The sequence below is a fragment of the Raphanus sativus genome, chromosome 2 (genome assembly GCF_000801105.2).
Source record: "Raphanus sativus cultivar WK10039 chromosome 2, ASM80110v3, whole genome shotgun sequence".
NCBI lineage: Eukaryota > Viridiplantae > Streptophyta > Magnoliopsida > Brassicales > Brassicaceae > Raphanus > Raphanus sativus.
The window spans coordinates 30,362,615-30,386,968 of record NC_079512.1 but is presented as its reverse complement, the minus strand read 5'-3'; the positions used below and the strand labels follow the sequence as shown (position 1 = coordinate 30,386,968).

General features: G+C 35.6%; 7 protein-coding genes and 1 long non-coding RNA gene across 9 annotated transcripts; 5 read left to right on the top strand and 3 right to left on the bottom strand.

Moving 5' to 3' along the window:
* Window positions 1–1,330: 1,330 nt before the first annotated feature.
* On the top strand, window positions 1,331–3,051 carry LOC108836337 (uncharacterized). The gene is made up of 3 exons (XR_001947106.2): window positions 1,331–1,834; window positions 2,331–2,476; window positions 2,684–3,051. It is a non-coding gene; the product is annotated as an uncharacterized LOC108836337 (long non-coding RNA).
* Window positions 3,052–5,436: 2,385 nt separating this feature from the next.
* LOC108819758 (GATA transcription factor 26) lies at window positions 5,437–8,737 on the top strand. Its single transcript, XM_018592799.2, has 7 exons — window positions 5,437–5,937; window positions 6,373–7,138; window positions 7,235–7,307; window positions 7,395–7,498; window positions 7,594–7,789; window positions 7,876–7,993; window positions 8,084–8,737. Exons 1-7 carry the CDS (start codon window positions 5,898–5,900, stop codon window positions 8,296–8,298), a joined length of 1,512 nt encoding a protein of 503 aa, XP_018448301.2. The 5' UTR covers window positions 5,437–5,897; the 3' UTR covers window positions 8,299–8,737.
* A 2,009-nt stretch (window positions 8,738–10,746) lies between these two features.
* On the top strand, window positions 10,747–12,084 carry LOC108833003 (putative F-box protein At4g17565). Its single transcript, XM_018606454.2, is given in 2 exon segments — window positions 10,747–11,709; window positions 11,711–12,084. Coding segments are annotated over 2 exon segments (1,122 nt in total). The 5' UTR covers window positions 10,747–10,833; the 3' UTR covers window positions 11,957–12,084.
* Window positions 12,085–13,048: 964 nt separating this feature from the next.
* LOC108833000 (uncharacterized) lies at window positions 13,049–14,938 on the bottom strand. Its single transcript, XM_018606452.2, is given in 8 exon segments — window positions 13,049–13,313; window positions 13,409–13,447; window positions 13,517–13,768; window positions 13,848–13,897; window positions 14,094–14,169; window positions 14,268–14,356; window positions 14,587–14,694; window positions 14,697–14,938. Coding segments are annotated over 8 exon segments (873 nt in total). The 5' UTR covers window positions 14,776–14,938; the 3' UTR covers window positions 13,049–13,133.
* A 138-nt stretch (window positions 14,939–15,076) lies between these two features.
* LOC108843185 (ras-related protein RABD2c) lies at window positions 15,077–17,118 on the top strand. Its single transcript, XM_018616309.2, has 8 exons — window positions 15,077–15,357; window positions 15,747–15,819; window positions 15,956–16,003; window positions 16,089–16,136; window positions 16,222–16,293; window positions 16,372–16,527; window positions 16,607–16,710; window positions 16,808–17,118. Exons 1-8 carry the CDS (start codon window positions 15,344–15,346, stop codon window positions 16,899–16,901), a joined length of 609 nt encoding a protein of 202 aa, XP_018471811.1. The 5' UTR covers window positions 15,077–15,343; the 3' UTR covers window positions 16,902–17,118.
* A 46-nt stretch (window positions 17,119–17,164) lies between these two features.
* LOC108843184 (RGG repeats nuclear RNA binding protein B) lies at window positions 17,165–19,233 on the bottom strand. 2 transcript variants are annotated; one of them, XM_018616307.2, is made up of 7 exons: window positions 18,919–19,233; window positions 18,415–18,679; window positions 18,265–18,330; window positions 18,049–18,169; window positions 17,815–17,973; window positions 17,677–17,727; window positions 17,165–17,588 (listed from the first exon to the last, which is right to left on the bottom strand). In XM_018616307.2, exons 1-7 carry the CDS (start codon window positions 19,064–19,066, stop codon window positions 17,361–17,363), a joined length of 1,038 nt encoding a protein of 345 aa, XP_018471809.1. In that variant the 5' UTR covers window positions 19,067–19,233; the 3' UTR covers window positions 17,165–17,360. The 2 variants fall into 2 exon arrangements, with proteins under 2 accessions (XP_018471809.1, XP_018471810.1); XM_018616308.2 differs by lacking the exon at window positions 18,265–18,330.
* A 283-nt stretch (window positions 19,234–19,516) lies between these two features.
* LOC108840059 (ubiquitin carboxyl-terminal hydrolase 3) lies at window positions 19,517–21,198 on the top strand. The gene is made up of 9 exons (XM_018612876.2): window positions 19,517–19,661; window positions 19,770–19,901; window positions 19,999–20,043; window positions 20,131–20,236; window positions 20,312–20,370; window positions 20,454–20,528; window positions 20,614–20,662; window positions 20,756–20,832; window positions 20,938–21,198. The coding sequence occupies exons 1-9, from the start codon at window positions 19,593–19,595 to the stop codon at window positions 21,022–21,024; spliced, it is 699 nt and encodes a 232-aa protein (XP_018468378.2). The 5' UTR covers window positions 19,517–19,592; the 3' UTR covers window positions 21,025–21,198.
* A 345-nt stretch (window positions 21,199–21,543) lies between these two features.
* On the bottom strand, window positions 21,544–22,811 carry LOC108838634 (ethylene-responsive transcription factor 1A). The gene is given in 1 exon segment (XM_018611538.2): window positions 21,544–22,811. A coding segment is annotated over 1 exon segment (903 nt). The 5' UTR covers window positions 22,641–22,811; the 3' UTR covers window positions 21,544–21,737.
* Between the last annotated feature and the right edge of the window lie 1,543 nt (window positions 22,812–24,354).

Below are 24,354 nucleotides of genomic sequence, written 5' to 3'. Positions count from 1 at the left end.
TTTTGGACTTTTTAAAAATATGGTAATAACTCATAAATCATCATTAAAATAAATATATTCAATTATGGCATTTCAAATTTCGGATTATCATTTAAATTAAAAAGATTTCAAAAATATATACATATTTTTAGAAAATTATAAAAAAAAAATCATCAAATCAAATTAAATCGTAAAATTATTAGTTTCTTATATATATCTACAGATTTTATAAATATTTTTAATTTTAATTTTTGACAATAAAGCAATTTTACATATTGATTTAATATATTTAATTAAAATAAATAGATAGAAAAATCTACCTAAGATTATAATTTTAAATATATACATGCACATTCTTAAATATAATTCAAAATAAACAAAATTGTTTTTATCTTAATTTTAATGTTCAGTTAAATCAAATTTGTATTAAAATATTTATAAGAAAAAGAAAATTTATAATATTAATAAAATAATTTAGACATTTTTCTATAAGATAATAATATTTCTAGAATATAAAAGATTGATTATACATAAACATATATAAATTATCTATCAAATTTTAAAATATAGACTTATATTTTTATCAAAAACATATATAAATTATACATAATATATTTATGAACCTAAGGTAAACTAAAAATAATGTAATTAGCAAAATCGTTTTATTTTAGTCTAATTATAACCAAAACATTATGATTAAAAAATGATATAGCCCAATATACCAAATGCAAGTAATGATATCAATCAAAATATGAACAACTAAATCAACCAATTATTATGACGTATCTATTTTGCATATATTCATATACGTGAATAAATTTTCAATATTTTACAAGTTATGTTTATTAGTGAATATCTGATTTACTTTTTTCTATTTTCTAAAATAAGATATATCAAATTATACAAAATTTTATGAAATATATTTACAAATATAAGAGGATAAACTGAATTACCTACTAATACGATAATTTTAACCTAATGAGAAAATCATCATTAATTTAACCGTCTATATACAACTCAAAAAAAAAATTTGAAATAATACAAAATATCATACTTAAAACATAAAGATATTTAATACAATTTTTTATACATATAAATAAAAGATTACTTAAAACATATAAATAAACAAAGTAAAGTACTTATTTGTAAATATTTATTCCCGTGCATGAGCACAGGAGAATCACCTAGTTATTTATATATATAAGTGCCGTATGGATGGACTAATTATAATAGTTTTGAATAACATCATTCAACACGTTCCATTGTCATAGAGCATACTTATATCGCCATTATTCTAAAGCATTATTAAGGCAGAGGCATAATCTCACATAAGGACCAATGAAAATTAGAAAATTAATCTCTTGTAGAAGATCAACAAGAAATCTTTTCATTTCTCTCCTAATGAAAAATTCTATAAAATACCCACCAAACACCCAGCATTTATCTCCACCCATCTCGAAGAATATAAACACGCTACGACTTCCTGAGCTTTTTGTTTTAGAATTTTTCTGGTACATAAACAAATGTCTCCAAGAACCTCTCTTGCAATCTTCCTTTTCATTAACCTCATCTTCTTCTCTTACACTTCTGCACAAGGCACTTGTCCTAAAAATGCCTTACAACTAAAACCTTGCATTGATGGGATCATCAAACAGGATCAGCTAAATTTCGGAGACCGAGTCCTAACCCCATGCTGCTCGCTTATTCATGATGGCTTGTCTGACCTTGAGGCTGTAGCCTGTCTCTGTACCGCTCTCAAGGAAGGCATTCGTAGCTTCGTCCCTAATTTTCCCACAAGTATCACGGCTCTCTTCGCTTTTTGTGGCAAAAAAGCTCCAAAGGATATAAAATGCGTGTAAGTTGAACACTTACGACATATCTAAGGACATGCCTAAAAGAATAAACAAATCATATGGTTTACAGTTGCTTAAACTTATTGCTTTATCTTTTTGTTTCCTTTTAGTTGGTGATTGCTTTTCTGTTTGTAATTTTCTTGGATTGTTTAAAATAATGAACGTAACGTTCTCATGATGATGGATTATGGGCTTGTGTGTGTAATCGGCAAGTTCGTACTCCTTTTGCTTCATTGTTCTTCATTGATCAATAAAAGTATCAATCGGTGTTGTTGTCTAAATCTAGCTTATATGTTTATCCAAAAAAAAGAGGGAAATGATGATACGATCTTACTGAATAAACATATTTTAGTTATTTCATTATTTTGGCAAGGTAATGAAACTGAACCAAAACTTCTCCAGCTTAATTGGATCGAATTATCTTCAAATCAACCAATCTTTTTTTTTTTGTAAAACAAAACCCAAGATCGACGAAGTAATCTTTCACTATTTTAATAGCTAGGTCACTGGAGCTAATTATCTGACAGCAAGAAAGAGAGCTCCAGTGTTGTCTGCAGTTCAAGAGACTTCATGCATGTGCTTTTCGAATCTTGCTGTGAGAAGAGCTGTTACTCAATTAGCAATGAAGTTGCGCAAACTTTGGGGTAAGCTAAAATATTTATTTGTCCTACTACTTAGTCTAAGAATCATGCACAGAAAGAAAAAAGCAACCCTGATCTCTGAACTGGTACACTGTAAAATCTTCATATTATGAGAAGTCCCATCATTTGTGATTCTGCTGCAGTAAAAAAATATCTTTTAACTTCAAATTAAAGTCTTACTTTTTGTGTGTGTGTGTGTTTCTTTTGCAGGAAAAAGCTCATGATCATTAGGTGTGCTGAAGTAGACAAGACACTGACAAGAAAGTTGAGAGAGAGAGTTACAAAAAAATTCCACGACGAAACTTTGGTCTTTTGCGAAACTCTGGTGTTCATGAGCCGATTGAGCTCATTGTTCTGGATTTGATTTCCGTTGTGGAACTTCTCTTAGTGTTTTTGGTTTTATTTTGTTGTTCAGTTCGTTGGTTTCTAATTGTTGATTTGATTCGCGTGTTGTAAAGAGTTTTACATCTCTTCATTTTTTGCCAAACTGTTTTACATTTCTTCATTTTTTGCCAAACTGTTATTACAGTAGGCGATCATGCTCTGCTCATTGTTCTTGATTCTATGTTCCTTGCAGAAATTTGTAGGTCTTGTTCCGTCTACCTTTGGAGCTTACCTCCTTATCTTATGTTGGACTTTTAGTTTTGGATTCGTTTGGAGGCATGAACTGGTTGTGTTTGTTTCACTACTCCGTATGAACAGAACAATCATGTGGAAGAATTGAGAAGTGTGATAACATAATAACTCAGAGTATTTCTCTCCGACTAATTTCTCTACTATCATAAATACTTTGGAACTTCAGATACTAAATGACTTTTGCACAGGTTTTACTCTTTACTGTCTAGTAGTTTTGTTTAACATGTGTAAACGAGTTCATTTGGAAACTTTTGAATCCGCATCTTCTTTTTTTTTTTTTGACAACAACGAATTACTCTACCGTGATTCTACCGGTTCAGAGAGCCAAACCGGAGGAATCAAATCGACATATAACATAGCTGATGGTGAACTCCTTGTCCCATGAGCAAGCTTGTCCGCGTCTTCTAATTTTGACTTTTGGACTGAGAGTTAGTAATTCAATACGCATTTATGGCGAGAGGTAAGAACTCAGTGCGCATTTGACTTTAATCCGTAGAGATGTTACTAGAGATAATGCTAGAATAAAAATTGTAAGATTAAAAGATGCTATCCGATTATTAGATTATGTTTGACAAATGGATTTGTTGAATGGTTCCCCTCTATCACTTGTTATGATGAGCGTCTGAAAACCAAAAACGAAATGAAATTTGAGTTCTATAATTGTAAGCACGACTGGCTGAGGCCCCTTTTGTCTTCTATCACTATCGCACTCATCGCCTTTTCTCAGTCGTCTGATCTTCCTCCATCACTTTGCCTATACGTTATTTCATTACCAATTTAGAATGAATTTACCATTGTTTAATAAAATGGAATAAGGAAATTCTCAAAAAAAAAAAAATGGAATAAGGAGATGTGATTGGCATCTGAATTTCTTGTTACCCTTTTAAATTTGGTAAGACTTTATTTTCTATGCCTTCTCCTGACACGTGCTATTTTGTGTCAGTATTCGCAAGTTCGCAACTAATCTTTGAGTTCTGTAAATTCATCATTTTCATTATTATTTTGCATTTCCAGTAAACAACACGATTCTATTTCTTTCATGCATTTTGTAAAATCTCATCATTTATAGTTATCCCTTGTTTTGGTCTTTGCTAACTTTTTTAACCAGTTTCTTTCTGTATTAAACATAACTATTTTCCAATGTTTTGTTTTGACAAATCTATTTTCCAATTTTTCAAAAGTGCAATGTTCAATCAAAAGACAAAAAATCACATTATGTAATACACTGTAGACAGTGTTCCAAAAAAAAAAAGTAATACACAGTAGAGAAGTCGTGATACTAACTTATTTTTCAAATCTTGTACTTGTGTCTGATACCATAACTATCCCAATATCATAACAAAAACACGTAATAATGTATAGTTGTTCGTCCAGCATTAGTTTCCCTAATGACATTCACAATCACCAAAAGAAATACAAAAAGTGGGACCAATCTTTTTAAAATTTCTTTATCCTAAATCAAACGGTGGAGAGAGGAGTTGCGTCCATGATCGTGATGATGGACGGTGACTTTACATTGCCATTTCTTTCTTCTTCTTTTATGAACAAATATTTATGTGTTACCAGTATCGTGTCATCATAGATGAATAAGGTCATAAGAATAAGCAAAAGAAAACTAATATCTTCATGACTTCATCTACTAGTCGTTGACAAAACAAATATTATAAACTTTACTCTTAACTCCTAAGTTAAAGAAAAACTACATATGTAAAGTATATGAAAAACATATAATCAAATTTTTACTAGTAACTTTTGTATGTAGCGAGAATATAAATGACATTTACTAAATCCATTTTACAACAAATTACATTTACTAATTTGGCTATATATAGTATATTCCCGTGTAATTTCACATACTGTCGACAACATAAAAAGATTGACCATTTTAGCAGCCATTTTTTTTTGGAAGAGAGAGCTAAATACCTATTTACACCTGGCTTAAGTATTCGAATATCAAGCTTATTTGAACATTTTACTGGAACCATTTGATCATTATTCCTCATTTTATCTTTTATCATAGTCATTAGTATATAATTGTCGTTATTATATTTATTATATACGTTGCCAGTACCAAATGAAAAACAAACAACGAAAAGTCTAAAGTCAACAAGAAAGAAGGAACCATAAGGCATAAGCAATAATATTCCTCCAAAATCATTTTACTTAAAAGCCATTAGACTCAGTATTAATAATAAAATATATATTTATTTGATATATTGCTTTATTTTCGCTTCACTAATGATATACTTTTGTTATATGAAAAAGAAATTGCGAAAATTGACTTCAAAACAATACAAATAAAAGATTAAAAAAGCCAAGTTTCTCGCTCTAAACCCTCAAAAGTTTATCTCTCTTTTCTTTTTTTCCACAGCCATTTATTAGATTCTTCTCCTCTCAAGACTCTTCTCTTGTCTATTGGATTGTATTAGACTGATAGCTCAAGGGAACCAAAAAAGAAAACGGAGAAAAGAGAGAAAAAACAAAATTATATCTTTAAATTAAAAAAATTATCAGCCTTGATTTTATTTTAAATTATCAGCAACTGTTTTGGAGTTTTTCAGAATTTTTTCATAGGAAAATTTCTGGGTTTTCTTTTTTTCCTCCTTGGCTTTAATTTGTTCTTATGCAGTTTTGTATTGTACCATTAATAGCTCAATATTAAACAAAATCTATAAACTTTAAATTTATTTCCATAAATCTCATTGTTTAGTCTATAAAAATTGCAACTTTTCTCTGAAACTATTCTTTTCATTTTTGAGAAAAATCAACAGAGAGAAAGAAAGAGATTATGGGGAAGCAAGGACCTTGCTACCACTGTGGCGTTACAAGTGAGTTCTTGTTTCTCCAATTTCGATTTGATTGTATAAAATATATTCACTTTTTTCTGTTTCTGGATGAGATGAGATGCCCATTTTTCTTTTTCTGGTGAAAATGATTTGATTACATGCTTCAGTTTTTAAACAAATTGTAAAACAATTATTGAAGAGATTCAGCAAAGACTTTCATGTACTCAAAAGAACATATATAAATGAGAGCATTCATGAAGTTATGCTGCTTTAACAATATGTATTTGGTTTGTTTGTTGTTGATCAATGATCTAAAGAGCAACAACACTTTTTATCTTTGTTTGTGAGTCACTCTGATTGCAATGAATTTAGACAAACTTTCTCAGTTGATTTGAAGATCTGAGTTTGTGTTTTATGATTAAAGTTTAAGACTTTGATGTTTGGAGTTTGAGAATTTTTGTTCTTGCATTGAAACAGGCACACCTCTGTGGAGAAACGGGCCACCAGAGAAGCCAGTGTTGTGCAATGCGTGTGGATCTCGTTGGAGAACAAAGGGATCACTTGTGAACTACACTCCACTTCACTCTCGTGCTGATGCTGAAGTTAACCAAGATCATCATCATCACAGGTATCAAAGAATGAAGAGCATCTCAGAAAGTTACAAGAACAAAGAGACCAAGAAGAGGAAAGCAATCCAAGAACCGGTCTTCGAATTCAACTACGGTTTCAAAAAGGCTGTGGTAGAGGAGGATGCTAGTAATAGATCGAGTTCTGGTTCTGCTGTATCCAACTCCGAGAGCTGTGCTGCACAGTTCAGCAGTGCAGATGGGAGCAGCGAGTTAACAGGTCCATCTCGATCCAACGGGTGGGACACAACTGTTCCTTGCAAGAGGAGGACGTGTGTGGGCCGTCCAAAGACCTCTTCTGTTGAGAAGCTCACGCAGGACCTTTACAATATACTACAAGAGCAGCAACCGTCGTGTCCCTCGGAAGACGATCTTCTTTTTGAGAATGAGATGTTGTCAATGGTCTCTGTTGAGATTGGACATGGGAGTGTTCTGATGAGGAATCCTCACTCGTTTGCTCGGGAAGAGGAGTCTGAAGAAGCCAGCTCTCTCTCTTCGGTTGAGAACAAGTCATCCATCAGTGATGCATACTCGCATTCCGTGAAGCGTGCTGAGATTGGAGCAGAGAGAGGTTCTGCGTCTGTTGGAGAAACAGTAAAGGAAGAGCAACTCAAGAGGTGAGACCTGTTCTGAATACATCTTTGGGTATATTAAGCTCACCAATTGAGTCAAGAAAGATAGTAAAATGGATGTTTCTTTTAATTGTTGGTTAGGACCAAGTCTCAAACTGGAAGAGTGCATGTCCTGGGGGGACATAGTTCACCACTCTGTAGCATAGATTTGAAGGTAAGTATCAAGCAACTCTCATCAAGTCTGTGTACTTGCATATGGAAGTCAAATCAAGTCAGAGACCATTGCATACTTTATTTGCAGGATGTTTTCAACTTTGATGAGTTCATAGAACAGCTTACTGAAGAAGAACAGAAGAAACTGATGAGATTACTTCCTCAGATTGACTCTGTTAACCTTCCTGATAGGTTCAAACTGCGTTGCTTTTTTTTTTATATATATAAAACAATGAGACGAGACCAAAGGAAGTTTCTAATCTCTTCAATATTATATGATTTTGCAGCCTCAGAATGATGTTCGAAAGTGCTCAGTTCAAAGAGAACTTCACTTTGTTTCAGAAACTTATTTCAGAGGGTGTCTTTGAGATGCCTTCTACTACTACCTCTGGGGCAAAACTGGAAGACAAAAGGTCTCTTAAGAAGCTTGCATTGTCTGATTTTCGCAAATCTCGTTTGGTGGAAAGCTATAACCTCCTCAAGGTGCTGCGGCTTAATCTCATTTTGACAGTGACATAATAATATTAATTAACTTTTGGCCAAAAGGTTCATGGATTCTTTTGTTGCAGGAAGGAGAAAAAGGGTCTGTTACTACAACTTCAAGAAGCTCAAACCCAAATGATGTACATAATAAACATATTGTAACCATTAAGAGACGCTGTGAGAACCAAACTCAATCAAAGTCAGGTCAGTCTGATGAACGTTTTCATCTGTTAGGTTTGATTCTACGATCAATCTTTGTGTTTTGTTGATTCTCTGTTGTTTTTTTGGTTACAGAGTCAAGAGGGCTTATGAGGAGCCCCAAAAGTGTAACGAAAATGAAAGCAATCCACGAAAGCAACGGCTCATGCTTCAGACCAAGAAGCTTGGCTTCTGTGTTTGCTCAAGAAAGTGGTTATGAAGGCAATTGCAGTTCTGATCAAGATCTCCTTCTTTTGGACTTGCCGTCAAATGGGTCGTTTCCTCAAGCAGAGCTGATTCACCAACTATGAGGGGGGAGACAAAGCTTTAAACTTCATGCTGCTTCTCAGTGCTGAAGGAAGGATTCTTAAGCTTGAGTGAGATTGATGAAAGAGACTCTTAGGCTTTTTGAGTCTCTTCTGCTTTAGAAACTGGAATATTGAGACATAAAAATGACTTTTTTTTCATTTGAGTCTGGGCTTCTCTTTGGTGGTTAAGTTTATAAGGTGGGTCTTATATACATACTATAAGGTGGGTCTTATCTATACATATGTATATACATATTGCCTCCTCTCTTTCAGTAAACCTTTTAACTTAAAAAGTTTTAAGCTTGAAAGTTCCATTTTTTTTTTCATTTTTTCTTGGAATTTCAGTTTGTCCTTTTGTTGAACAGGATGCTGAGATGATGATACTGTAATATCATGTAAACTTTCCCAGATGCATAAAATAGAGTATATGAATATTGTATTAGATCTGTGGGATTAATGCATAAATACCTTAAATGATCCAAATTAAAATATAATACTTGATCATCTTTCATGTTTTCTTAAAATGTATCCACTAAACTATAAAAGAGGGACAAATGAATCAAATGATAATGGATCTAAGATCTAAGAGCCATTGCTTAAGGGGTTCATGTCAAGCCTAACGGTTCTAGTTGCACAAACCCTTTTATAAAGTTTGATATCTAACCATATTGGAAATGAAATGCAAGTATTTTTCCATTAATCAGCATAATTATTAATAATTGGTTTTAAGATTCAAAATCCAGGTCTGGTCAGATCAAACCAATAGACAAAACATACTTCCACAATATACTCATTAGCCTTTATATATTAATAATCATTCATCTTTTATATATTAATTGAGAAGCATTGCAACATTTTTTTGTAACTATATTACAAAGATAATTCCCATAATCTTTAGAAAAATAAGTTGATTCATCTAAATATATAAAAATATTTTTTTATTAAACTAACTATCAAACTGATTAGTATGTATAAAAAAAATTAACCATTTTTTCTTTAAATAAAAACTACTAAATTACTAAATATGATTAAAATATATGTGACTATTAATGATTATGAATAATAAAGATTTGATAATAATTTTTGTGTCCTCTCAAATGTTTGTTTAAATTTTATATTATTAAAAAAAATTAAATAACCACATCAACTATATAATTAAAAATTAATTTTTTTTTTATATGTTATATTTCTGTCAATGGTTTATTTTTCTTACAAATTAATAAAATATTAAAGTTCCACGTTGAACCCATTTTGATCAATGGTTTATTTTTTGTTATAACAAAATACAAATGATCATAATATCGTATATATTTTTAATATTGTTCAAATAAAAATACATACCATATAAACTACATAATATGTTAATTTTAAAATTTGAAATTTTCATTGAAAAGTATTGAGACCTTAATATTTAAATTTTGAATTTTGAATTTTACATTGAAAAATCTCACATTACAAATTTTGTGGTTAATGATTTGTTTGTTACAACAAATATATAAATGTTTTTTTTTGAAGATCAACAAATATATAAATGTTAATAAAATCATATGAGTAAGAAGTCTCAATAATAAATATTTATATTCAAATATATTATATCCCTATGTTCATATCATTGAAATTTAGTTATATATCATATAAATAAATAAATGATTCTTTTGATTTGTTTATCAAACAATAATTATAAATAAACAAACAGTAATTTTTTATTATGTGTTTATTCAAATTTAATTATATACAATACATAAATAAACGCATAACAAAAATAATATGTAAAAGTTATTTGTAAATATAATGTTCATTCCGCGCAATCGCGGATCTTAACCTAGTTTGATAAATTTTTTTAGAACTTATATAATTTTGTCAGATAATTAATGTTATATAATTTATTAAAAATATTTAGTTTCATTAATAATAGAAATTTGTAATAACTTTTTTAAAAAATCATTTTTTTTCATATTTAGCTATTTAAAAATATTTAGTTATTTTCCAATTATATCTTAACATATATATATATATATATATATATATATATATAATTAATCTCTAATATATTGTTAACAAAATTTTCTAAAGTAAAAAAATTTGATATACCAAAAGTGCCAGTAGGAAAAAAAAAACATAATTTTTAAAAGAAATATAAAACACCATATTAATGTAATTACAATATTATAAAACTGGGTTTAATATTTAGTTCCCAACACTATTAATTTACATAACTTTTTATTTACGGTGAAAAAATCAAAAGCCATGGAAATAAAAGAAGTTAGTAGGTCATTTAATTTTTTTAAAGATATTTTTGTGACAAAAACTTAAAAAAAGACTATTTGAGAGAATTGTCCAATTAATTTTTCGTTTATTGTATTTCTGTGTTAAATGATATTATTCAAGATAAATAGTTATATAAAAATATAAAATTTTGAACTGAAAAGAAAAAGAAAATCCACCCTGAGTCTTAGAAGTGTGTAGGGATAATCTATAAATACGGAAGTAGGGGGGTCGTGACCAAAAAAACCTTTCGCGTATCAATCAAGTTAAGAGATGGATCAGAGCGAGAGCAAACCTAATCGTCCTCCGGTGATTCCCACCTGGTCGGATCTTTGTCCGGACTTGCTACGAAGTGTTTTCGGACTATTGAGTTTCACAAATCTGAAGTGAGCTAAATTAGTTTGTAGGTCATGGAACTCTGCTTCGAGAAGCTGCGTCCCCAAGAAAAATCAGATTCCTTGGCTGATACTCTTCCCTAAAGAGAACCAAACCAATAGCAATAATAACTGTGTTTTATTCGTTCCAGATGATAAAGACAACCTTTACAAGACACGAGATCTCGGTGCTGACTTCACACAAAGCAGTTGTGTTGCGAGTTACGGTAGCTGGCTCTTGATGTTAGACCACTTTCAGAATCTATACATTATCAATCCATTGAGGTTAGAGAGAATTGATCTACCACATTCTTACTTATCTAAAAAAGACATTATCAGACCATGCCCAGCTTGTCTCTGGATAGACAGCATAACCAAAAATTACCTAGTCGTTTGGATCGTGCGTCACGGTATGGTTTACACTAGGAAAGGTGATGGTAGGTGGAGAACCGGTAGCATTGGTCCCGTTCAAGATGCTGAAAAAAATTTCTATAACTGGAAAGATCAAAAGGTATACATTACTACCAACTTTTCTCGTGAAGTCTTTATTTGGGATTTCTCCGATGATATCCCACGCCAAAGTGGGTCTCTTTTACCTTTCAGTATATATGCCCTTCGCGATGATGGCCCTATCCATTGGGCTAGGGTTTTGTACTTCGATAGTATGATTGCAACCACGGTAACTGGACAAGTTCTGTTTGTAGCTTGTCTGTTTCAGGACTCCAGATGGAAGTTCTGCATGTGCGGGTACGATCCTCTGAATAAGACATGGGAAAAAAGTGGAAGATTTAGGTGATGAGGCTCTAATCTGGAACACGGGTTTCACTGTTGTCGCTAAAGATATCCCTGGGCTGAAGAGAAACTCTATCTATTTCAGTGGCAACAGCAGTCATCATAGAACCGAACATATATTTGTCTATGATCTCGGCACCCGAACCACAGAGCGTTTGCCACAATGGGTTGTCTCATCAGTAGGCTTCTCCTCTTATGCTAGATGGTTCTTCCCGGATATCACTTGTTAATCAGACTCGTTTCTGCTTCCTTTGAGGATTTTTTTTTCTTTTTCTTTTGGTTCTAAACCTAACTAATATGTTGTTTTTTATATTTTTGTCCTCTGATTGTTAATATACGTATTATTTATTCGTTTTTTTTTTGTCTTAGATTTCATAACTTCACATACTTCAGTTTTATTTCTTATTGTGGTGTGTACGTACAACATGTACGTAGATGATAATCCCTCCATTTCAAATCCGACCATGCCCGTGATAGAAACAAATGAAACCACTTATGAGGAGGACAATATTAGCGCTTATTACTTGCTAATTGCTATGAAAGGAAGGCATGAATGCTTCCAATTTTCTTATGGGTCTTTAGTATATAATTATAGTAACTGTCGTAATGCAAAATGATCACCAAATAAATATATGTAATCAAACAAATCCCGACGCTGCCGTGCTATATATATATATATTCTATTCTATGAATTTGACTGACCCCAGCAGGCTAATCGGTCACGCGCCGTCGACTTCTTGCATGACTTTTGGTTCTGTCGTAACGAAGAGAACACGTGTCATACATTCACACATCTTTTTTTTTTCACAGCTATTGGTGGAGAGTATATGTCTGTAAAAACAGCAGGAAACCTCTCCACGCTATTTGATGTTGGAGGCATCGTGGGAGGGATTCTTGCGGGCTACATTTCAGACAAGTTCAAAGCAAGAGCAACTACTGCGGCAACGTTCATGTACGCTGCGATTTCCAGCAATGCTTGTGTACCATTATTATGGAGGTGTCTCTCAGACAGTCAACATCCTCCTCATGATGGTTGCTGGTTTGTTTGTCAATGGACCTTATGCACTCATCACAACCGCAGTCTCAGCGGATCACGGAACGCATAAGTCCTTACAAGGCGACTCAAGGGCTCTTGCCACTGTGACCGCATATTATTGATGGAACTGGTTCTGCTGGTGCGGCTTTGGGTCCTCTTTTTGACAGGGTTTCTTTCGACACTGGGTTTGCAAGCTGTGTTCTATATGTTTGGTCGTTGGTGCTCTTTGTGCTGGATTGCGTTTGACCCGTCTGGTTATTGCTGAAATTAGAGAGAAACTTGGATATGTTGATGAACCTGTCTTTTTGTGTGACATTGTGAATCTTGTATTTCATAAAAAAAAAAGTGAAGTAATTAGTTGACAACATTCTTCATCTATTTCTTCTCTGTTTTCTACGACACTCGAAGCAATCTTTGCATGGTGATTCGTACACGTAAGTTGAAACTGATTTGAGCTTTTCCGGTGAAAGTTTGAGATCATCTATGATAATCCTTCGAAGCTTTTCGTTCTCTTCCATCAGTTCGTTAACGAGTTTTTGATGTTTCAGCACCTACAGAGACAAATTACGTTGATATGTAACCAACCAATGGATGAATAAAATCATATGAAATATTGTAACACGAATAGATAAGAACGAGACACTACCATCTGAAGCATTATGCTCTCTGATTCTACTTGTGTGACCTGCAAACGTCATGCAACAAGAGGAAGTTCAACGAAGGCTTGAGAGACATTCTGTGACTACAGCGTTACCTGTCGTTCTTCTGCAGTTGTGTCCTGTTGTTTCAGAATAGGGTTGTCGAGGAAACTGTTGATCACTTTCTCTGTTCGAGTACCGAACGTTCTTGGGTCATTAGAGGAACCACTGTTCTTGAAAGATGCTTTTGTGTCCACGTGTTTCTTGTGTTCCGTCAGAGATTGAGGCGCCTGGTCTTCTGGCTCGGCTTCATCTGTGGTGGTCTCACTCGTTCTTCCGAGTTTTGTCATCAAGCTGGACGCAGTTCCCTTGAAAAGATAGATACATACTCATGGTTTCATGTGAATGCACAAACTGGTTATACTTATTGGAAAGATTTGTGCTTACCATAATAGAAGCTTGTAGTTTGTGTATGGCACTTGGTTTCACTGCGATGCCTGTCAACCATAGATAACAGTTAACGGCGATAAGAGAACGATAGTGCTTACACAACCAACAACAAACCCAAGTCACTCAAAAAAAATTCAACCGTTTCACCAACTAAAAACAACCAGAAGCTAGGGTGCTTTTTTGAGCTCAGGGGTCTTATCTTTATCGCATGAATGGAGAAGAAGTTTAGTTAGTTAAACATACCAACTCCAAAACCATGACCGAAGCCAACTCCACAGCCAACACCTGCTTTAATGTTCCTAGCTCCCAGCTTCCTCAACTAAAAGATGGCCAAAGTACGCAAACAGATTCAGAAGAGCATAGTTAGTGCAAGCAAGGAAGAGCGAAGATAGTGCACAAAAGTTTTGTCAACAGTACAGCGTCATTGACGTGGTGGGTGGCCCCTGAAAAAGCAGTGGTAGCTCCTCTAGCTGCACTCATAACTTCCCCCACCATTGGAATACTAGCTGATAATATCATCATACAATTCACAAGCATGATAAAGAGAGATAGAGACCAATTCGCTAAGTAATGACACACTGTTTTGGACTATTAATGATAGCTTAACACCATAATCATCAGCGGCAGAAACAGCACACTAAGTGCATCTCAAGCTAATTGATTTCAATTAAGATATTAACCTAATTTGCCGTTCTCGTTCTCGTTCCCCTCACACACCTCGAGAAAGTAATATTACCGAGATTTAAAGGAGCACCACTGCCGATTCCAACTCCACAACCCACGCCGAATCCAGTGAAGACTTGAAGAGCTTTGAAAGCGAAAGGATTCTCTAATCTGATTCCCCAGTAGAAAACCCTAATCCTTCCTTCTTCTTCTTCTTCTTCATCACCACACCATTGCGGCTGATTCTTCCGGTTTCCTCCATCTCTATATTTCCCTCGCTAAACTGAAGATGCAATGATTGGGAGTTCCACAAGCTAAGCTAAGAATCCTACACTGCTATTATTTCCCGCCACTGCCATGGTTACCGAATTGTTGAACAAGTGAGAGAGAAGAAGACTACTATGGTTCCAGCCAGGTTAGCCAAATTCTTCTACGGTCGATTAGGAAATGAGCAATGGGCCTATTATGCACATATATCAAAACTCAAACGGCCCATTACTGTAATAATATAAATATTGATTTTGTCGGAACAACAACAAAAACAAACTGCATTTCCCTTTTGAAAAAAAAAAGTGGAAGAGACAGAAAAATGAAACTTTCTCTCCTCACCACGCATCTTCTGCGTTGGAGATGACACGTCACCAAATCAACACAGAGACTTATTTAGATGAGTAGCCATCGTCTGGACCTTTCTTATTTTCTCAACCACGACACAAAGCGATCGTTTACGTCTCTCCCTCTCTCTCTCTCAGGCGCTCCTCACCGGCCGTATCGGCGAAATCTACTCTTCGTTCTCTCACCTGTAGATCGATCCAGCTACGACATCAGCCATGAATCCTGAATAGTAATTTCTCTTTTCCTTCAGAATCGACTTAGCCTTTTTTTTTTTTGAATTTTATAACGTCTTCTATGGTTTAGTGTCTACTAGATCACCGTTTCTAGCTGGAGAATCTTAGCAATCTTCGTTTGATGGAGGCTTTGTTCTTCTGTATGTATGATCGAGATTTCGTGGATCGTATTTTGATTTAGATCTGTAAATATTAAAATGACATTCTAGGATAGTGAGCGAATTTGGATTATGGAGCTTGAGATTGCTTTGGATTACTGACTCTATGAGCTTCTTCTCAAACGTTTTCACAAACTCCTTGTATTGCTGGAGAATGATAGAGTTGATGATCATTTTTACATGGTGGTGCTTATTTAACTCTTATTTAACTCTTTTTGATTCTGCAGTGACTATCTCTTCAAGCTTTTGCTTATTGGTGATTCTGGTGTTGGAAAGTCCTGCTTGCTTCTTAGGTTTGCTGTAAGTCCATTCCATCTCTCTCTCTCTGATATACTGTTTTTTGCCTCTATGCTATTGAATAATAGACGTCTCAGTTAACTGCCAATTGTTGCTCTGTTTTAAGTGGTGTCCTCTGAATTTTTTTTTGTATGTGCAGGATGATTCCTACCTCGATAGCTACATCAGTACCATTGGTGTTGACTTTGTAAGCCTACTCTTTCACTTTATCAACTGCTTGTTATGCACCAATCATAAAATGTTCTCATTTTTTGTAATATTATCTTTTGCAGAAAATCCGCACAGTCGAACAAGATGGAAAGACAATCAAACTCCAGATTGTAAGTTCTACTAAGTGATGACTCAGATTCCATTTGCTTAATATATGATGATCACTCTCCTTAATGTCTATCACCAAATATGTAGTGGGATACAGCAGGCCAAGAACGTTTCAGAACCATCACTAGCAGTTACTACAGAGGAGCTCATGGAATCATTGTATGCTCATTATCACACTTGACATTATCTCATTTGTAATTAGACTCTGAATCCTTATGTTCTTTGTCATTTTGTCAGGTGACTTACGATGTAACAGACCAAGAAAGCTTCAACAATGTCAAGCAATGGCTAAATGAAATCGACCGCTACGCCAGTGAGAATGTGAACAAGCTACTTGTTGGGAACAAGTGTGATCTCACTTCACAGAAAGTTGTATCCACTGAGACAGCCAAGGTAATTAAATATCATATGATGATGCTTCACAGTTAAGGCTGTTTGACACGCTTGTCTAAAGGATTTGCTGCCAACACAGGCTTTCGCCGATGAACTTGGAATCCCTTTCTTGGAAACAAGTGCCAAGAACGCTACAAATGTTGAAGAAGCTTTCATGGCCATGACTGCTGCAATCAAGACAAGGTAACTCACGCAAGACTCAATTGTCAGAGCTCATAGATTGGATACACTTATAGGGTAGCCTTAACTCGATCTGTTTCTTTTTTTATTGTTCTTTCAGAATGGCGAGCCAACCTGCTGGTGGATCTAAGCCTTCAACAGTCCAGATCCGAGGACAACCTGTAAACCAGCAATCAGGCTGCTGCTCTTCTTAATGCGTTTTGTCAACACTTTTAACCATATATATTATCTCATTTGTTTCCATGTAGGACACCTGAACAACGTTGTTTCTTATCTTTTGTATTTGTTTTTTTCAGTCACTTTTATTTCCAAAAGCTTCTATACTGTTTGTATTAATGTTCGTGGAAACACTAAGCTCGGTTGTAAAAGTTCTTCGTGCAAATATTAATGCTAAAGTGGTGTGTTTTCTTCCGGAAAGCCTTAATAAATTATAAAGCTGAAAAAGGTTACAGTAAACTTTGATGGAGAACTGATTTTTTTCTGCCTCATTTAACTTAGCAAAAAAATCCCAAAACTTGGGTTCGTAGAACAAAAAGCCTTCAGCAAGTATGACGATAACAATGAAATCAGAAGAACAAAAAGAGAACCGGGTGAGAGATTACAAAAACAAAAGCAGACCAAACGGAGGCTGAAGGACCAAACCAGAGAGAGCTTCACTTTCCCAGAGTAGGGAAGTGTGCAGCGTCTTCAATCTTTGGTGCAGGCGCAGCAGCCTTTCTTTCAGCTCCTCCTTTTGGTCCACGACCACCCTCGGCTCCACCTCTTGGTCCACGACCTCCCTCATCAGCTCCTCTTGGTCCACGACCTCCTCTTCCACCACGGTAACCACCTCTGTACCTCTCTCCATTCGCAGGTTTCAGGAACTCATTTATGCTCAACGACTACAAAAAAGAAAAAAAAACACATAAGCATAAGAAAAAATTGAATGAAAATCCTTTAAAAAGGATAAGGCATTTGCAAACAAGCAACCTTCTTGGTCTTCTCTTCCTTCTCAGCTGGGCGCTTGTCCTTGTCTGTTCCCTGAGAACAACATTTCAACGTTCAATAAGCACACACTCGATGATAATAAAAATTACAAACACTAATATAAGAATTTATATAACCTACCAGCTTGATGAAGACCTCATCGTTGTTGCTCTTTTTGCTAGAGAGCTGTTGCATGGACTCAAAGACTTTGGTGTCAACCTTCCTCTCCTCAATCTTGGTTGCCTGCAGAGCTTTCCTCTTCTCTTCCAAAACCTTCTCATACTCTTCAAGAGTCATCTCCTACAAAAGAGTAAATTACACCATTAGAGTAACATTCTCCTTAACAAGTTCTAAAGATGGAAATGGAAAATGTACCTTGTCCTCAGGCTCTTTCTCTGCTTGAGCTTCCACAGGTGTCTCTTTGTTAGCATCAGTTGCTTCACCTTCACCACCTTCCTTCTCAACAGCCACCACTGTTGTGGATTCTTCAGTCACCCTATTCATTACAAACACAATGACGTTCATTTTCAAGACACCAAATCAAATCGAAACCAAATGAAAGTAGGAGAGCCCAATCTTTAAAAGACTTACGGAGGAATCTCATCCTCGATGGTTCCCCAGTTGCCACGGCCAGCACCATCACGTTTGAACTCATTTCTAATCAAACAAAAAGTTTCCCATTTACAAAACCCCCACAAGATCAAACTATTACAATGGTTAGCAATTAAGAAGCTTGCTTACCCGTGACCGGTTCCACTGTGACGTTCAAAGTTCCTACGAGGGCGCTCTACGTCACCAGAATCTCCGTGTCGACCACCACCGCGTCCACCACGTTGGTATCCACCACGTCTCCCTGCATCTCCTCCTTCAGATCGTCTGTAGCCTCCAACGTAGCCGTTTTCATTAGCAGGAGCATCACTGTTCCTGGATTCCCTGTTGAATCCACCATTTCTTCCACGGCCACCACCACGTGCTCCACCATTGCGACCTCCTCTGGCTTCCCTCACTACTCAAAGTCAACGAAAACATAACATAGGGATCAGTTAAAAACTATATAGATTAAAGATGCAAGTCTCAAACATTTCTATAAAATATATAATAAAGAAACAATTCATGTCGCGTCATACTCAAAACAAGAAAGTAAGCAGTTCTCTATTAATCTACTACCATATCATTTGAGAGCTGTCTTTACCACTATACAAGATCAATCTATATATATATAAAAAAAAAATGAGAAAGCCTCACCAGCTTGAGAAGGAGGAGTGGGCTTAGTGGGCAGCTTAGCAGGCTGAGCTGGAGCAGCTTTCTCAACCTTCAATGGCTTAGCTGCAGCGAGCAGGGTTGGATCCTCTGTGTCGTCATCCAACAGATCGAAAGGGTTCAAAGTCGTCATTTCACAAGACCAACTAGTCCCGAGGTTATTGTTTTTGAAGATGAAAAACCCAAAAAAAAAGAAGAATCAGAAAATCGAAGATATGGTTCGGACAGAACCAAAACAAAGTGTTGGGAGAAAGAGGAAGAAGCTGCGGTAGGATAAGTAACCAAAACCCTAGCCAAGGCTGCACGAGTCTTTGGTATCCATAAACCTAATCCTTATAAAACCCCTCTTGAGATTTTATCCCCTGTGCGAGACTGTACTTTAGGAGAAATCTAGACCGTTCATTCTCCCCCCAGATTAAAATTTAGTTACCTTACACTCTTATTGGGCCGGGCTAAACAAGAGTGAATTAATCCTCTGTAGAAAGCTATACCGTAAACAAAATCAGACGAAGGTAGACCTTTTTCAGTGAACAAAGGGATTAATTGGGCCAGGCCCGTTAAAGCTTCGTGGTCGGATATATTCGTTTTCTTACATCCGACAAGTTAAAATTTGTTGTTGTGCAAAATCAGAAAGAAAGAAAGAAAGACGATCACGAAAGATGGCGACGGAGAGTTCTTCTGCTAAGAGATGGCTTCCACTTGAAGCTAACCCAGAGGTTATGAATCAGGTATTGGTCTCACTTTCCCACTGCTTCTCCGATCATCGGCGTTTCGAAATTGGGAAGTATTCTAGGTCGATTCAGTGATTTTTTGTATTGGTCTCTGTGTGTGTACAGTTTCTTTGGGGGCTTGGGCTTGAACCAGATGCGGCGGAGTGCAATGACGTGTTTGGATTAGACGACGAACTTCTTGAGATGGTTCCAAAGCCTGTCCTTGCTGTTCTCTTCCTTTACCCTATCACCAAAAAGGTCTCTTCTTTTCTTTGTGATAATCAGTTGAAACCCATCTTTGATTCTGAAAATCTCAGCTTGTGTTGATTGAAAGTCTGATGGTTTTGGTATTTAGAGTGAAGAAGAGAGGATCGAGCAAGACAAGGAAATCAAGGAGAAGGTTAGTTTCTTTATGAAAAGGGAACCATTGTTTGCTGTAATCCCTAGTATTATATCTGCTTATGTGTTTTGGATGAATGAATGATAGGTGCATAGTGATAAGGTTTACTTCATGAAACAAACTGTGGGTAATGCTTGTGGAACCATTGGTCTTCTCCATGCTATTGGCAACATTACCTCTGAAATCAAGCTTTGTAAGTTTCTCAAACCTCTTTGTGCTTCTCCTTCAATTCCTTAACGATTCTCACTCTTTTTGCTTTTTTTTTCAGCTGAGGGATCTTTCTTGGATAAATTCTTCAAATCCACTGCCAATATGACTCCCATGGAGGTTTATTTATCATTCTTTTTCTTCCCTTCTTGATTTGACTATACGTATTTTTTGCTTCATGTTAATGTTTCTTATTTTGATAGCGTGCAAGGTTTCTTGAGAATGACAGTCAAATAGAAGATGCTCATTCTGTGGCGGTTACCGCTGGTGAAACACCGGTAACTTCTCACCTCCTATTAGTTTTAATGTATATGAATATTGCGAACATGTTCATTTAGATGTCACACTGTTTTTCTTTACCAGGCTACAGATGACGCAGACACACATTTCATCTGTTTAGTGTGTGTAGATGGTAAAAATTCTCACATCAACCAAAAGAAATCAGCATATTGGAATCATCAAACTCACATGCATATCGGTACTAACTCATATTATTATTATGCAGGTGAGCTCTATGAACTCGATGGAAGGAAAGCTGGACCAATTTCACATGGTGCTTCCTCTCCAGCTACCCTCTTGAAGGTACTTATAAACTCTTTCAGTCTTTTTTAAAACTCTCGAAAGATTCTAGGAGTATGCCAATGGTTTTGTATTTTTGAAAACTTCCGCATCTTGTTAAACTTATAGGATGCGACGAAGGTAATGAAGAAGTTTATTGATAAGAATCCGGACACTCTCAACTTCAATGTGATGGCCATCTCTAAGAGAACCTGAGGTTTTTCTTCAAGAAGCAAAGATCAGTAGTCTTGTTTCTGCATTTATGACTTAACTATCCACGCAGATTTTATATCTTTGTGGATTCTGATTTACTGCATTCTGAATTTTTTTCTTCTTTTTTTTTGTTTCTGAAAATCTTAAGGAGTTTATGATCATGGTTTTAAGAGTGCATTTCTTTCCTTAGAGAGTAATACAAATTTCCAATATTTGCTCACAAATTGGCACTGGCACACTTCCTATGTATTGTTGTGTTGAGCTTATATCTTTGTTACAGTCCCAAAATCTCATAGGCAAACCAATGCTGTGATCACTGTTTGTACAGACCACTTTGCCCAATCTTAGTTTTATTTAAATTAACTAACTTTTACGCAAGAGACACTTTTTCTAACAAAATAAAGAAATTTCTGGCGGGTAGCTTTGTATTAGGTTATCGTGTTTGGTCGTATGTTTCTATATCAGTTTTGTGTGATGATTTAGTAGTTGATTGGTAATCCCACAGTGTCTTCTTCTCCAATAATTGGGTTTTATACTTTCTTATAAAATCTTTAGCAAATCTACAAGTGATTACATTAACAATACGCCATATAGATTAGATTATATTTTTTTTTTAAAAGCTCAAACTATCGAACCAATTAAAACTATGGTGGCGTTTTTTGAAAGCTCAAACTATCGAACTAATTAAAACTATGGTGGCGTTTTTTGCTTAAACATTACTCTTTGAACCCACTGATATTAAAGTATTTAATAAATGAATATTTGTTGAAAAAAGAGTATGGGTTCTTAACATTTTTATTTCCCATCGTATGATGCATTTTGTCCACCTTTTCTGGGGAAAAATGATCGCACAATGGAAAATTGCAAACCAATAACTAATAGCCACGTGTCACTTAAACAACCTCACACTTGACTTTCAGTTCCATGTCTGTTCCTTGACCGGAAGCCACCGTTCTCCTCCGCTTCGGAGCTCTGTTTTCCGACGAAGAACCTCTCTTGGACTTAATCCGAACCGGGTCGGGTTCTCCCGAGTTAACCCTCGACGGGAAATTCAACAAAGCGCGGGAGCCACGCATCCTGAAAGCGGCTTTGTCGTAAGCCAACGCCGCGTCCTCCGCCGTCTCGAACGTCCCCAGCCAAACTCTAGCTCCGTTCTTCGCCGGATCCCTTATCTCCGCCGCGAATTTCCCCCACGGCCTCTGCCTCACTCCTCTGTAGTGCTTCCCTTTCGCCGGCGCTTGAACCGGACTCGTCTTCTTCGCCGGAACAGAGTCCACCGCCGAGAAATTCTCGGTTTTAACCGTCGTCAAAGAGCTCCGGTCTTCGTCCGAGGACGAAGAAGACGGTTCCCATCCGCCGTGGAAAGCGTCGTTGAGGATTCCGTAGACTAGCATGTCCTCCGAGTCGTTCTCTTTCAACGGCAAGTCTCCCCAGCTGTCGGAGAAACAAGGATACAACTTGCTGAAGCTCGAGTTTCTTCCGTACACTGGTTTCACGCTGTGAACCGTCGTACCAGTACCAGATATCGCCACCGTTGACTCACTGAGTCGTAACTCCGATTCTTCTAGTAACTGTCGTCTTATCGACTCAAGAAAAGCGTAATCGGATTCTATTGCCATAATAAAAAGAGATTAAATAAATTCGAAGAATCTTTTTTTTGTTATCGAAATAATTTTTTATGATCTTTGTAGTATTGAAATTTGCAGTGGGAATCAATGTAAAGAGGGTTCGTTATATTTATAGAGTAGACTGACACGAAAAGGAGGTTCATGAACCTGGGAGATCTTGAATATGACGAAGACTATACGATTCTTGTAAATATTATTTTAGTGTGTAGTGGCCTAGTGGGAAAGTTGAAGATATGAAAGAAATTGATTTTTCTCATTGCTATGAAGGTTCGTGAATTAAAACACGTGCGGATTATCCACATAAGACACAGGTGAAAGTAGCCGTAAGGAATGATGTCACGATTGAATCTACGGAAGCAAGCAATATTGTGTTTGGTCTCTCTCGTCTCTTACAACTTTTTTTTTTTCCCGTCAATGGATTTTTTTATATTAAAGAAAAGATGGGCCAAGCCCAGTTACATCTTCAGGGCTAATACCACCAAAGCCCAGCAACATATAACCCAAAAACAAAACAAACGGGCCACACTAAACCACTATTGGGCTCAAGATCAGGCCCACTACGACCCGGCGATTTCCGCGAGAATGGCCACCGAGGAGACCGGACACGTGTAGAGGTCTGTGCCGTTAGCTGGACACGTGCCTCCTCTGTCTCAACTCGATCGGACCCGCCGAAGCTTTCTCACCGGAGCTTTCACGCCGCCGATCTCGTTCCGTCAGATCTCATCATCCAAAGAGACTCCGACGAAACCCTACTTCTCGTCTCTTACAACTTGTCTTTGCCTTTTGTCGTTCAGTTTTATCTTATTCCTTCCGTTCAAAATTTTTTTTTTGATCAAATTCCTTCCGTTCAAATTAATTGTTGTTTTTGGCTGTAAGCTAATTGTTGCGGTAAAAGAAAAATTTGTTGCAAGCAAGTATTGTTTTTATGAGTCCAGTAGTTTTTTTGTTAATTTAGTTTTTAATTTAATTAATAAAGATAGTAAACCATATAATTTTAAAAGTCACATAAAGATAAAATTAATATTTAATTAATAATGCGTGTCAGCTTAAACTTAAATGACATTTCAGATAACTTCTGTTGTTTTGCCTTCATAAGCTTGTAGAATTCAACATATGTATAGTTTCTTGGCTGAAAATAAATTATTAAATTCATCTTTTCACAGAAGAAAATAATACAATTAGCTTGTATAATTTCTCTGGTGAAAATAGATTATTAATTTGTCTTTCCGCAGAAGAAAATACAACATTTAGCTTAAAGTGAATGAATGGGGTCTCACCCTTTTGTCAACTTGCTAAGAAGACTCCTTCGAAGAAAGATGGTTATTCTTTGATTTCTTTCGATTTTTATTTTATTTTTTGATAAAATTAATTTCTTTCAAATTCGCAAACTTATCTAATTATTTTGGTCTACTAAGGTTACCAAACCAGATAATTTTTTATTATTTACTTAATTGCACCATATCTATTGGTTTGAAATCACATAAAGCTTTTTCCGTTGATGGAAAATCTAGCTGGAGATGTTATAACACATTCTTTCGCTGGCTAAATTTGTATTAATCCAGATGAAACATTGATATCATGATGGAGGCATCACTTTTAAAAGTAAGACTAGATTTTGACCCGCGCTTTCAAAGCGCGGGATAACAACTTTCGTTTTAATTATTTTGGTTTAAAAGTAGTAATGATTTTTAGCTTGAGTTTAACA